The sequence below is a fragment of the Carassius gibelio genome, chromosome A21 (assembly GCF_023724105.1).
Source record: "Carassius gibelio isolate Cgi1373 ecotype wild population from Czech Republic chromosome A21, carGib1.2-hapl.c, whole genome shotgun sequence".
In the NCBI taxonomy this organism is placed as follows: domain Eukaryota; kingdom Metazoa; phylum Chordata; class Actinopteri; order Cypriniformes; family Cyprinidae; genus Carassius; species Carassius gibelio.
In genome coordinates this window covers 25036598-25051750 of record NC_068391.1, presented here as the reverse complement: position 1 = coordinate 25051750, position 15153 = coordinate 25036598, and the positions used below count along the sequence as shown (strand labels likewise).

The 15153-nt window shown below is 34.9% G+C and overlaps 1 protein-coding gene across 1 annotated transcript in view; it reads left to right on the top strand.

Moving 5' to 3' along the window:
- Nucleotides 1-3880: 3880 nt before the first annotated feature.
- The window catches only part of LOC127941374 (actin-binding LIM protein 3), a gene marked incomplete at its 5' end in the record, with an annotated part of 42441 nt that continues 31168 nt past the window's right edge, over nucleotides 3881-15153 (top strand). The window contains one exon of the mRNA XM_052536375.1: nucleotides 3881-4028. Within this exon, the coding sequence (XP_052392335.1) occupies nucleotides 3881-4028 (148 nt within the window). The remainder of the gene's footprint in view (nucleotides 4029-15153) is intronic.

The following is a 15153-nucleotide window of genomic DNA, read 5'->3' as shown; positions in this document are numbered from 1 at the left end:
TGCACGAAATGAGCCGCTTATGGCAAATAAAATTTATTTAGCGACGAATCGATTACTAAATTAGTTGACAACTATTTTAATAATCGATTTTAATCGATTAAATCGATTCGTTGTTTCAGCTCTAGTTTTAATGCGAAAATAAAAATTAAAAAGTAGAGATGCACAAAAAAATGTATGGCTGAAAATAGCATTTTAAGTTTTTGGCCGAAACATAAAAATAGCTAAAAAACGACAACAACAACAAAAAAACATGCTCACCAGAAAAGCAAACAAACAAACAAATAAATAAATAAAATACAATAAATCTAAATTACATTTGATTGTTACATCAAACAGAATAATATAATAGATTGATATTAATATTGTTTTCTCTAAAATTTTATTAAATCATACAATTTTTGTTTACAAGAAAATATTATAATAATATAATAAAAATGTTAATAATTATTAAAAAGCATTTTCGTATATATATATATTATTATTATTATTATTATTATTATTATTATTATTATTTTTATTCAGAATTAAATCAAAGTGAAAGGAAAGACTTTTACATTTATACAAAAATTAAATAAATTCATAAAATAAAAAGGAGTCCTGTCTGTTCAACAAATAACAATGACAAAAAAAAATAATGGTTTACACCAAAATATTGAACAGCATGTTTTTAAAATTGATATAATATATTGATAAGATATTTCATGCCACAAGTTTAAAGTAAATACAGTTAATCCTATTTTATATGGTTTTAGAATATGCAAAATCTGATTGTACTGAGCAAGTAATGACACACATTTTCTAAACATTCAAGTACCATGCTGTTAACAACCACCAGAAACATATATTTCTAGTACTGGTCAGTATTATTCTTGTTGCAAGTAAGCGTTCTGACTCTGTTTTGAAAGCGGGAGTGTTACTTAGTCATTAATTCTAGCACTGGATTTAAAGGTCTTCACCCAGTGCTCATTACTGTGAAGGATAAGTGGACTATGGCCACAAGCTCTTGTTTACACCTCTCTCTCTTCTGCCTGGCCATGGAAGAATTGAGAGCAGCCTTGTCACCTCCACTCTCCCACAATCCTGTGTGACTATAATCCGCAGGAGGCTCCTCTGCTGAGGGCAGAAATAGCAGCGGCCCCTTAGGTCCTGTGGTTATCACCTTACACCTTGGGCCAGATTTTACCGGTCCTTTGCTATATATTGCTTAACATTAGTGCTCTGGAGTTTCCCAGAAGAACTAGAAGTACTCTCTTTTTTCTTTTACTTTTTTGTATATCAATCATTTAATTTAATTCATTTTTATAACTGAGGTTTGTGTGTGTGCAAACTGAGAGGAATTTGTGGCAACACATGTTTAAACTATTGAAAATGGAAGAAAATTCACTGTGACCTATTTTGGGATTTGGGGATCTTGTTGTTTTTATTTGAACTCGTGAAGACTGTCAAGTTTTTTTTAATAATAGACGTTTTCTTTTTAAAATTCATTTGAATCTGGATTTTAGCTTCCATTATAGTAGTACTTTCTACTTTTCCAACATGAGTGGTATCATTAGGTATCTAATGTAGGTGCAATCAAAAACTTAAATCCTGTGTGCATGTCCTCTCATGATCTCTGTGCATGTGATATAGCAGGGATTACACACCCACCCTCCTTTAGCACAGCGACACCCATATATGACAGATGAGTGATGCCTGAAAGACATATTGTCTTTTAATGGTATGTAGTTTATTCTTTTCTGAGCTGTCAACTCTGTTTATTTGAGCATTATTGTATGTGAAAGCTTATGGGCCGCTTTGAGGTACAAAGAAAAGCAAAGCTTTGGGGGAAGTAGCTCACACACATTACCATATATGCCCCTGGTTTTGTGATACTACAAAACACCTTGTATTTTCTTTTGTGTGACTGTTATCCTTTTTTAACGGCATCACGACTGTACTGTAATCTACACTGACAAAAGACTGTGGGCTCAGAGCGTCTCGCAGAACTGAGGGCCACACACAAAATTCAGAAAACCGCTCTGGAAGTCGGCCAGGCAGCGTGACGCTCTGCCAAAGGAATAAGTGCTTACAATATTACCAGTGTGAGATTGAGCCACTGGAGGAGGCATAACTGCATTAATGGATCATTGTTCTTCAGCTGTGGATGAAGAAAAGTCAATGAAACTCTCTATTCCAATAGAATGACAATATGGGAAGTGATCTAGTACAAGTCATTGTTTTTTTTTAATCAAATATTTTTTTCATCTCTCAATATTATTTTTATTTTCTTTATTATCGTTGTAGTTAAATAACATTGTTAAATGTAATCATTAGCAAATGTCAAAATGAATATAAACTTTTTTTTATTCAGTTCATTATGCCTAATTTCACTTGCAGCCTCTAAAATGATAGATTTGAGTTTTTATTGTTTTGTTTTTCATTTACTCTGACCAAATAATATTGAAATTCAGTAGCTTTTATTACAAGACATTGTTTGTTGCAGTAAAATAGTCTGTTATTAGCCCTCATACTTGACTGGCATATCAATATGTTAAGTGTTTATTGCATAGATATTTCAATAAGATTTTTATAATATACATTAAAAACTAGTTCACACTATGCTCTACCATTCCGGTGTGTTCCTGGCTGTCTACGGGCTCTGTTTCGCAGGGAACTTTGAGAACATGGTGCTAAAGAATCTGATCGCAGACCCGGCAGTTCTGCCCTGCTGCCAGCATTGTAGCTGAGACAATGGAGATCAGGGTAGGGCATGTGCCCTAGCTGTTTTCAACATTCCCCCCCTGTTAAATCCGTTTAGACTAAAGCGAGAGCAACACTTGCTACAGTGATTGCACAGTAATTGATTTATTCACTGGCTGAGTCTTTGAATGCCTGTTATGCATCTTTAATAGGAGGCTAATCAGCACAAAACCTCCAGCCATCAAAACAGAGAAAGAGAGAGCGAAGGAAATTATTTAGGTAACCCTCAGGCCCATTATAAAGACAAACGCAGAACTCACAGCTGTAGTACAGGTACAACAAATACAGCGTAGAGGGCATTTTTGGTTTCATACTAGTGCAAAATACATCACTTTTGCCCTAACAACACTACTCTAGACAAACACCATGACCAATATTGATATTCTGGCTGATACAGAGAAGACTATAATTATTTTTGTGTTATGGCTGATATTAAAAGATGACTACTCTGTTTTAGCAAAAATATCTTTTTTTTTTTTTTTTTTAATAAGACAAAATAAGACAAATCAATATTTTTATCTACATTAAAAACTCATTATATTACAGTGCAAAAAGCTGGATATTCATTTTGACACATTTTGAGATTTTAACAACGTTATAAAATATATATATGGGCAGATCCCTGAAATAGTTATACATCTAATAAAGAATATAAAAAAGGAAACCTTTGCAAGATTTGATTGCTTTAAGTTAAATTTGTCTTTCTTTTTCTCTAAATCTAATATTTGTATTTTATATTTAAAAAAAATGAAAAAGAATAATTTTAAATAGCATAAAAAAAATATATTATTTAAAATATACAAAATTATTAAAAAAATAGTTTTAGTTAACAATAACAATATTAATTTAATTTCAATGGCGATACTAATAAATAATGATTCACAAAAATTATAAATAAAAGTCTAATATCAGCCAACAATAAGGTTCAAATAAACATTATTGGGCAGTAACTAATAAAGGATTACAGTAATAATACTACTTTCCTGGGTAACTACTAGTAGTGTAACTAATTACTGTTGGCTGGTAGTAATAAGTAATAATATTTGAAAGGACTAACTAGTAATGAGTAATATATAAAAACATTTGCCCAACGCTGGCGATATATGATGTAACGTTCGTTACTTACTGCCTTTTTGTCTTTTTCCTTATAGTACCCTATCAGCAAAGCTCATGCAGCAGTGAACGGAGCTCTGGACCAATCCACTGCTTTCGCTGCCGGGAGGTGTGTAAAGGAGAGGTGGTACGAGTTCAGCATGTCCACTTCCACATCAAATGCTTCACCTGCCAAGGTAAGAGACTTTCGCCCTTATGCAATGCATTCTAAACTCTGTGACCTCTCAGAACTGTCTTTTAATTATGGGAAAAGCTTGCATACTGCCTTGGATTTGTGTCAGATATACAATTTCCAATAGATTCCGTTCACTAATGGCACTTCATTAAGAACTAAAGCAGAGCTCTCTGCCTCTGACTGGATTTCTGATTTAATGATGCTGGCTGTGCTCATGGGGCTACCTGAAGTAGGGACCTGTTGCGTAATGAGATCCTCTGGCCTCACATTGTCAAGATGGTAGCACTGCCCTCAATTATCAGTGACATTAGTGACGTCAAGCAATTCAAATGTAAAATGAATGTGGATATGATGTGACCAGGTACCGTCACCTTTAGATTATGTTAGATTAAAAATGTGTAAGTAAAACCCTTGAGAGATGGGCTTATTTGTGGTTTAATGAAGGTTGCATCTGTGCTACTTTTCCCTGCTTACACTCAAACTGGTGTTGCCACATGGTCCCTGTGTTGCATTTAAGGGGTTGCTGTGGAAACCGTGTGGAGGGGCACCCTGCCCCTGGTTGGTGGTTATTGTCAGCAACACTATCAAACCAAAAGCCAATAGCAGCCCCCATAGCAAACCCTAGGGCATAGTTGGCGAGGGGGGCTCACAGATGGAGAGAGACGAGGTGGGAGCCATTGAAAGAGAACGGCAGTTTCTCTCCCTCCATTATGACATCACGAGTTGCATTGGAGGACATTAAGTTATTCAACAATAACAGTCCTTTTCCAATTTGCTTTCTCTCTCTATCAAATTCGCCCACTCTCCGAGTGCTGCCCTTATCTTCCATAAAACTGCCTTGAGCAGAAATGTATTTCACCTCTTATTCAACCCCACCTCTTATCTCAGGATTTGTGCTATATATCATTGTGTGTGTGTGTGTGTGTGTGTGTGTGTGTGTGTGTGTGTTAGCCGTGCGCTATATGTGTAGGAAGCTCTGACAGCTCGTATCTCTAGCATCGCTGCTGTTTCATTGTTGCGCGGTGGTTTGTTTACAGTTCTGTGACTGACAGCTCTGCTTCTGTGCGTGCTGTGAGTTTTGTTTGGATGGGAGAACTGAGTGTGCTGATGAGCTGTGGGGCTTTGAGGCCCAGTTAATTGGATAAAGGGGCAACATTTGTGGGGTGTTTCACAGGAATCCCAGCTCACTCAGCATGTGCTGTCACAGGTCAGGGGGCCATGTTGGAGTCGCAGTTGCTGGTGTTCGTAAACACATGACAGTCTGCTGTCAGCCTTTTTGTTGAAGCTAAAAACCAAACGTAGCTGATTTGTATGATCGTAATTTTATTGCTTGTTTACTTGTTTTCAAGTTTTCATGTTATTCAGTACAGGTTCAGTGGAAAAATGAGCCAGTTGTGATCAATTTCTGCTAAATATTACTATATCTTGTCAATTAAAAGACAACGCTTAAAACATAGTTAAAAAGATAGTGTTTTTTTGACTGCCGATATATTGGAAAGCAGGGGGGCCGATATAAAGAAGATATAATTTTTTTTGTTATTATTAATATTTAAGAAATGTTTAATCATTTGACAATGGATTAAATAATACATGTATAAAATAAACATATTATACTTTAGATTACAAAGTATTTTTCACAAATTAATATTTAATAAAAATATAATTAAAAAGGAAGTTAACACTGTAACCAACAGGGCACTTTTGTGTGCATTGGGAATCATATTTTTCAAATAAAGCCAGGATAACATTAATTTCACACAGCACACAGTGAAAATGACACGAATATGACAGTGAGTAAATACATAAAGCACAGCATAATTTGAAATCATGAGTTTAAAGTTTTAAGCATTCAATTCACACGGGCTGACCATCCCGCAAAAAACACGTGATCATGCTGGATAAATATGCACACTTCTCAAGATCTCACAGCTGGATTCGACCAAGTTTGCAAAAAGTAAATGTTCATTAGCCATTCAAAGATTTGTTTAAATGATATAAATACATGTTTGCTTAATGCTGACGGCAAGCGAGAAAGTATTATAATGTTTGCCTTTCTATTATTAATAATATATAAGCAATCATTATAATATTTTCTGTATACGTTAATTTCTTTGTTTAACCGCTCTATCTGATTATTAGACAGACTTCTATCCATATTAGACATAACTTGATCAACATATTTGAAAAATGCCAAATATCGGCTGATATATCGGTCTTGGCGATATATCGGTCAACCACTAGTTAAGTGTGTAGCACTAAAAGCATGTTTAGTTTATTCCTAAACAGATAAAAGTGAATCTGACAATGTTTTATTACATTGGCCATTGTATTGTGGCAATTAATTAATTAATTAATTAAATATCTGGTGAGTGGCTCTAAAGCCGGGCGTACACGGTGCGAATTCGGGTGGTCGGAAGATCGTATGTCCACGCACACGGCACGAGTGAGTTTATCTGAAAATCGTACGGACGAGATGATATACGACACGATTTTACAACCTGGGAATTCCAGAAGCAATCGCACGAAGTTGATAGACGCGTTCGACTCGAAACAACGCTGCACGCACAGAATGATCACTGTATGACATTAAAGTACCGTGAGAGCGATAAGAGAGCACACATATCCAATGCATCAAATCGCTCTCGCAAGAATACGCGATTTCCACACAATTGAAAAAAATCGCATACGAACGAACTCGTACGACAGCAAAAATCGCACCGTGTACGCCCGCCTTAAAAGGTTAACACTTTATCGTGTTAGAAAACATACTGTACAGTACCACCTAGTTAACAAATCTTGTAATCTTAAAAGTTATTTGAGGTCATTAAATAGTAAGAAAGTAGTGTAAAAGAGTGCAAAATAAGTCTTTATTAATCAATAATCAACCTCTGTAATAACTTTGTTTGAGAAGTAAAAGTTGCTGGTGTTTTACTATCAGTATTGTTGATTTCATTATTTACAGGTAGGTTTTTTGTTTGTTTTACAAAAAAGGTATGAGCCTTGGTTTATTGATCTGAGTTGTGCTTTTATTTCAAAAGGCATGCAAGATGTATGCTCTGGCTGCTGGAATCCATGACTCGGAAACCTGTAAAATCAATAGTTTGTAATAGAACTGTTTGGTTTGGGCTACAATCAAGTAGATTACATTGGTTGGCTTACTTGACGACATGCCTTTATAAACAGGAGGAGATGAAGGAAAGGATAAGCCTTTGGAATTATAGTTTAGTTAATTGAAACAGCAAGCATTTGAGCACACAGGAAGAAACATGTAGGCCAAGGTCATGTAGATACAGCTGAAGCTAATGCAGTGGAGACAATTTCAGGGGGAGTTTACACAGGCTTTGGTCATGAAAAGAGGCGGATGCTGTACACACAGGTATGAGAGAACCAGCTGTTTCCAAGGACACACTGATGGTTAGTTTGTGTAAAGGGGAGGCAGTCAGGGAAATAGCAGTATTCACTTCCTTTGTATGCATGCACAGTCAAACATAAACATGAAATCATAAGCTCCATTCAAAAAACCTAGTGAATTGCATGCATAGACAGCATTTTAAGCTATTTTGGACATGCTACTGATCCCATGCTTTAAATATTATAATCATTTTGACCTAAAATTAAGGCAGACTTGCATGTAGAGAAGGTAATCGGTGAAAATAATTCCAAGATGGTGGACAAAGTGGGAGAAAAGAAAGAAAAACACATTGATAAAAATAAGTCAGTGTCATTAAATGGATATTTTTGCCCATTGTTTGTGTATGGTTTGCATTTTCATACTAGAGTGCTGCACCATTAGCTTAGCAACATGCCAGCTCTATTGGATTTAATTGTGTGTTGAGTTTCATACACTTGGAAATTCATGCATGCATACACACACACACACACACACACGCGTTCATGCAAGGAAGAATTGTATTTGTTTTTGCATTACTATTGTGTCTCGTTAGATCTGCAGGCACAGAAAACTCATTAAATCTCTATTTGGTTTTGGATTTATTTCCCCATTTCAAATAAAAGTCAGACCGGAGTCTAACAGCTTTCAGGAAGGAATGGAAGTCACACACTTGTCCTGACCTCCTGACTCCTCATGGCTTTCTTGTTGGCTCTTCTCTCTCTTACATGAATGCAAAGAGATAATGAATACAGCTGTGCAACTATTGATATAATAGAGACTATAATAGAGACATACAGTGGCCCCGGAATGTATTAAGACAGGATTTATAAATGAATGCCATTGCATTACATAATATAATATCAAAATAAGTGATGCTTATAAAAATGGGTGTGTTGAAGTACATGTAGATATGATGTTGTTGTCAAATAATTTACTTTTCAAATTTAGTCTAGTGTTTTTCAAATGGCATGTATTACTTCAGTAAAATTACTAAATTATCATCCCTCATAAATACATATATGCAGTATACTAAGGGATTTAAATATATTTGCAGACTATAAATTAATTTTCATGGGTTTAAATGAAATATTTTCAGTTAGTAGCCACTCGCTATTTAAATCCATTAAAAACGGCTTATTAATTGAGTAGATAGCATGCCAACTGCAAAGATAAATAGTTTATGAGAGAATATGTTTGAATAATTGTATATTGTCTTAGAAACATTTTCTGATGTTTCTTTAAGCAAATTTGCAGATTTTTCACTAGAAGTGTGTGCCATTTGAGCTGAATGCTTGAGAGAATGTCTGAGTGAAATGTCATGGAACAATAAATATCCAGAACAGCTCACGTACACTTGAGCCTCTAGTGGGTGACTCACAAGTATGAGCACCATCCATAAACTGTCAGACAGGTTAGTTCTCAGAAAAAAGAATAATATTCTGTCATCATTTACTCACCCCCATATGGCTTTCTTTCTTCAGAGGAACATAAAAGTAAATATTTTGAGAGATCCTTTAGTGTTTTTATCCATATATTGGACGAGTTTGTAACCAAAACTGTATGGTTTCAATTTTTTTTGATAAAATATATAAAATAATGAGTAAATGGTTTTGAGTGAACTATCTGTTAGTTACAGTTCCACTTGAACTCTTTTCTCTCACCATTGGTTATGTGTAAGGACATTGCTCTGAGCAAATTGGCAAAGTAGTGCCTAGAATTCCAAGAGGGAGGACATTGATCAGTGTTTTTATGGACAGTTACTGGTGACTATTGCAATAAGCACTCGCCAGCTTATGGTATAGATTTTCAAACCTGATAACTTGAGGTGATGTTTATTACATTACAATTTTATTGTTATTTTAACTGTATTGTTCAATATTGGATATCCATTGTAAGTGCCTTTTAAGTAACAGTATATGCTCACTTAAAAGTAAAAAATCTGAATTTTTTTTAATACCGTACGTTATGATGTTGGCATGGCTAAATTTACTCTTTGCATTTAAAATGATTGATTTGCAATTTAAACATTTTTTTTTTAGACAAAATAGAATAAAATTTATATTGGCCAAAACATGAAAATAGTTTTCATGGGTGCATTGGTGTATGCCTAATACATTCTTAAGCAAATTGTCATCTGCAAATTTAATTTCAGGGTCAATTTAATGGAATTGTACCACTGAGTAAACATAGACATCTACAATTTTGTCATAGTTAACAAATTCTTCTCAGAACTGTAAGTCATGAGCAGTTAGTTTACAGTGCAAATCAAATAATGCTGTTCAGCACTGCCTCTTCTGAACAGGAGTGGCAGGTCATTAAGATGTCTGTCAAAACAGATCCCTTTTAAAAGCTGAGAGTTAATTGGCTGTGTAAAATGCTGTTGTTTTCTTTCTCCAGGCATATGCAGATTCTAGTCTAATCAGTTTATTAAAATGAGAAAAAAACACATTATTTATATATATATATATATATATATATATATATATATATATATATATATATATATATATATATATAATTGTTAAAAGTCTAACAATTTTGCATATAGATTGAATCATATTCTTCGGCTGTTGATCCGTAAAACTAGAAATTTGTGAACTCTTCAGAGAATAAAGCAAACAAACAAATTAGACAATCAAATGTCAGGTGCTCTGAACATCAGACTAATTCATAAAGCGGCTGTGATGGAGTCAATAAAAGGGTCAGTTGCTGTATGTGTTCTGTAGAGCCACTCTTTTCCTGAGTTGTCAGTCGCTTGAGGAGGAAGACAGAGCAGGATGTGAGCTTCTCGTAACTATGGCAACATATGCCCGTCCAATCATTAAGCCCATGCGTTAGTTGCCGGGGAGACATTCTTCCACAGATGAAAGGACAGTGGTAGTATTAGAGACTGAATTCCCTATGAGGATGTAGATAAAAGGTCATGGATTAGCCTAACATGTCAAAACCCGTTATTGTGCCATCTATATTGATTTTGAATAAATGATTCATTTATTCTACAACCTGCGAATTATATAGGTTTGAATTTGGAATTAGCAAACTGCTCATGTCAGAGAAACATTCTGTCTAAAGCAGTGTAGATTAAAAGAGCTCAAACCATAGAGGTTAATCTGGAATTGAAGGAATGAATTTCCTTCTTATACCTGAAGGGTTCCTGCATCATTAGGCATTTTCCAGAGAGGTTAGTAGGTTAATGAAAGCAGCCGAAGGAGAGGCACAGCCTTGGAGCAAGACAGAAACAGAGCGAGACCTGCTGAAAACATTATATCTGGCTGATTAAATCTGACGTTTAGAGGTTTAACAGGAAGCAGGAAGTCACAAAATGTGAGTGTAGAGATATTACACTAATTGCAATGGTGTGGATTTTTAACATTAGGTAGTGTGCAATAGCCTTAGTTTTTAGCCGAGTAAAATGTATGTTTTAAGTTGAAGTAGTAAAGCCCTCTATATATATTACATATATATTACTGGAAATTATGTAATGTAAGACTGTATAATATTCTACTATATACTGTATAAAAACTATAAATATAATATAAGTTTTACTAAGATTTAAATTGGAATTAGAAAAATAATATTTAAAATGTATATATATATATATATATATATATATATATATATATATATATATATATATATATATATATATATATATATATATATATATATATATATATAGCAGTGACAGTTTTTGTGTGTGTGTGCATGACAGATTCTTTATGAGCAGAATAAAAAAAAAAACAGAATAAGTAAATAACAAAAAGGCGGAGTGTTTGTGGGTGCAGTGTTGTCATTGTATTTTTTTACTTATGCTTGGGAATATTAAATAATGCCTTAGATAATTACAAAGGATAAGTACTTAAGGGGAATTGCCAAATAAACCTCAGTCCCTTGGATATTCATAATTTCTTTGTTGCCATTCCCTTGATTTCTTGCTGTTACTCACTGACTCCACAAAAGACCATCTGGTTGCTCAGTGGAGGGCCGTGGAGGGCCCTGAGGGGACTAATCGCTTCCTCTTCTTTCACTAAACTCTCACTCCATCTTTCATTCAGTCAAAATAGCACATTAATTACAGTTGATGAGTTTCCTATTAGCACCAGCAAGGTAGAGGAGAAGCGATGCGGTAGGTAGAAGGAGACACAGACAGGTGTAGGCAGGAGGACGAGGGAAGCGTTGTCATACAGAGCCACATGCTGTGAATCATAGAGCATCATCTCCAAAGCCATTATTGGCACAGTCATAAATTAATGTTAAATGACAGTGTAGTATATTGTGTAGTGTAAATCACTGTTTTAAATTTAAATACTAACATGGTCCAACAGTCTGAGGGCATTTTTCTAGAATCTAGACCATCAGCATAACAATTCGAGAAAAAAGTTCAACTCGATTTTTTTGATGTATGATTATCTTTCTTATTTTGCATCTTAATGCACCTTTGTTTAATTATATCTGTCTGTTTAAATCAAGTTTAGAGGTAAAATAAAATTCTAAATATAATAAAATAAAATTTAGAGGTATCATAAGAGGTTTAAATCAAATTAAAAAATATAAAAATTGAATAATCTAAAGATTTATATAGTTATATATTTTTTCTTTAGAAAAAAAAACATGTATAACCAGGTTTAAATTACATTTTGAATGTACTTTCCCATTGATATTTCCTAATAGTCTCAGACTGTTGAACCCTACTTTAGAAGTATCAATATTTTTAGAAAGTGTACTTACATTATAATATTTTTCTTTCAGTGAAAGAGAAGGACAACAGTGACAGAGTGAGACATCTACCTGTCTCTCTTACTCACCTCACCGTGTGCTGAGGAAACAAAGATGATAAAAATGTATTTGTAACACTTGATGCGATAAAAAGAAAATCTTAGGAACAAAAGTGTGGAGGGATGAAGCATGAGGAGAAGGGGCAATAGAAGCGTATTGAGGGTTCTGGGGTACTGGAATGTCCCGAAGAGGGGAATTTTAATTGCATCTGTTGGCTGCTGATAAATACATAATCAGCCATCCCCCCCGCTGGTCCTTAATCAGTTCTGTTTTAATGACCACAGTTCTGAGCAGCAAATGCCTCAACACAGAGAATAAAAGAAAGAGAGAGAGAGAGTGGATGAAACTCGGAAACTGCTCCTATATGAATGATTTTCCCAGAACTATAGCTTGAAACAAGTTATGCTGAGGAATTTTCCTTTTAATACTATTGTGATTTAAAGCAGGGGTTTTAGATGTGAAGTTCACTTTAATATGATAATCAGCTATTTTAAGACACACACTATATATATATATATATATATATATATATATATATATATATATATATATATATATATATATATAAACATTTTACATTTAATTATTGAGATATTATTAGAGAAATATCTGTTCTGATAGAGATATAATATGGAAGAGAATCATAAAAAATGTAAAACTGTCAATTAAACTCACTTATTTGTGTTGCGTTTGTAAAAAGATAAAACTTTTATTCTCTCTCAGATTTTTTTTCACAGACCCTATCTTATTTCAATTTCTTTCATTTAACTTTTCTACTTATTTTAATAAATTTTTAACTCTCAAATATCATCTGAATAAGTGAACATTCAGTAACACACAGTTTTAAGTAAAGCTGGTATTCAGGAGGCCTAAACTGTCTCCCCATCTGCTCCTAATTTAAACATGTACAGAAGTTCCTCCAAACCATCAAAACCCCTAGTGAATTTTCACCAGCCCGAGCAGACACACCCTACCTACCGGATCCTGAAGCCAACTTGAAGAAAGCCATTCGACACCAAGTCAATATAGACTTCACTATTAAACATCAACATCAGTCATGCCTTCCACATGACAGGAAGATGGTCTTTACATGTTGTCTAAAAGTGACTCGGACGGCCACACAGATAAGCAGTCTCACACCTCAGGCATTTTGTATGGGACCCTGCTGTCTCTAGGGCAACCGTGGAAGGTTTAGGTTTCCTATGGCAACCGTGAAAGAGGACATCCCACCCAACAATCTCTCAGCCAATGAACTGCTGTTCTGAGTGCCTTTTATCAGAACCGAAATGTTCTTCACTTATTACTTGACCAAAAAGCATTTAGATTCATCATTTCAGTCAATCATAAATGCATTAGTTGTGCTAATAATTCCATCATTTCTGTGTTTGTGTGTGTGTGTGTGTGTGTGTGTTTATTTCATTATTTCATTGTGAGATTAAAAAAAAATAATCTCACTTCAGGCCACATTGTATTCTTAATTTCTTCATTTTATATAACTGGCATAGATACTTTGTTCCTGCATTCCACCAGTGGATCAATCCATTGATACAGAAATATATTAATTAAGGTCTCTATGAATGTGGGCTCACAGTCCAATCCAAATATTCACAAAATGTCATTACTCTATCTGGCCTTTCAGTGCATCTGCAGGGACCAGCAGTGACCGGTTCATCTCTTTTTAAAAGGCCGCTGGTTATATTGTTCATGCTGAGCTTCGAAGAACTCCATCGTCTTCATCCTTCCAGTTGAGCTCATGGTTATTGCATTGTGGTCAGGGATACAGGAAGTAGGCACGGCTCCAGAACAAAGCATGGGCCCTCTGGGTCTCTATTCATGCTGTCTTACCCACGTGGCCCAGCGTGCATGTCTGTTTGCTACATCTCAGTGAAGAGCTGTCAGTTTGGGAATTCCATGAGCCAAAAGCATCATAGATGGGATAATGAGTCCTCGTTTCACTAAACAGCAGCTATTCTCTGGCATTCAGGTCAGAAGTAACTCATATTATGCTTGAAATGGAGACAATTAAGTGCCATCGGAACGCTTCTAACTGTATTTTTCAGTTTATATATTTTTATACTGAAAGAATACCATTCAAGTTTTAGGCTGTCATCCTTAGTAAGAGCAATGTCCATTCTTGTAAAAATCCTCTAGTGTTTTAGTGGAGGTTAATTTATAAATTACAGAATTTGAAAATAGTCATTAAACCCTCAAATTGGGTTCAGGCCATTTTGACACACAGAGGATTTTCATTTTGCTAATTAATGTTATCCCATTGGACTAAGTTGGTTACTTTGTACAAACAGGGTACAACAACCGCCACCCCATCCGCCCCCTGACCCCCCATCCCCCCACCAACCCCACTAAGCCCCCAAACACCCATTAATTTACAAATTATTATTCTTTTTTTACTAAAAACTGAGGTGCATAAACTCAGATCAGCAAGGAATCAATTCCCCCAAAATTGAAAGAAAATCTTGTGAAAGTGATTCACAAGCAATTTTTAAAAGGCTGGTAATTTAGGTTAAGCACAATGCAAGGGTTAAAAACATATCGTTCTAAGTCTAATAGTCGACTAACCATTAGTTGGTAGTAGTGAACTATTTGAAAGATGTAACTTTTGCTTGACTTAGCCACTTCCCAAATGAGAAAGCACTTTGTGTTTCTGCTGTCTCTTATTTGTTTCTGACCGCTTTATACTGTTTGTTTCATGGATTTGGTATTACGGTTCATGCTTTTGTGTATTTTTGACACAAAAATGTTAATACGTTCTGTCTCTGGAAGTTATTTGAGTTGAAAAGGCCTTGTGAGTTTTTTTTTTTTTTCATTAAGCTTCAAATGTCATGTGCTCTAGAGTTTTCTCTTTTATTGCAGGGTTTCAATCCAGTTGGGCCATTTGAAGCAACATGCCATTGTTTTGCGGTTGTCTGAAATGCGGCTGCCTGGCACAGTGTCTATCTTA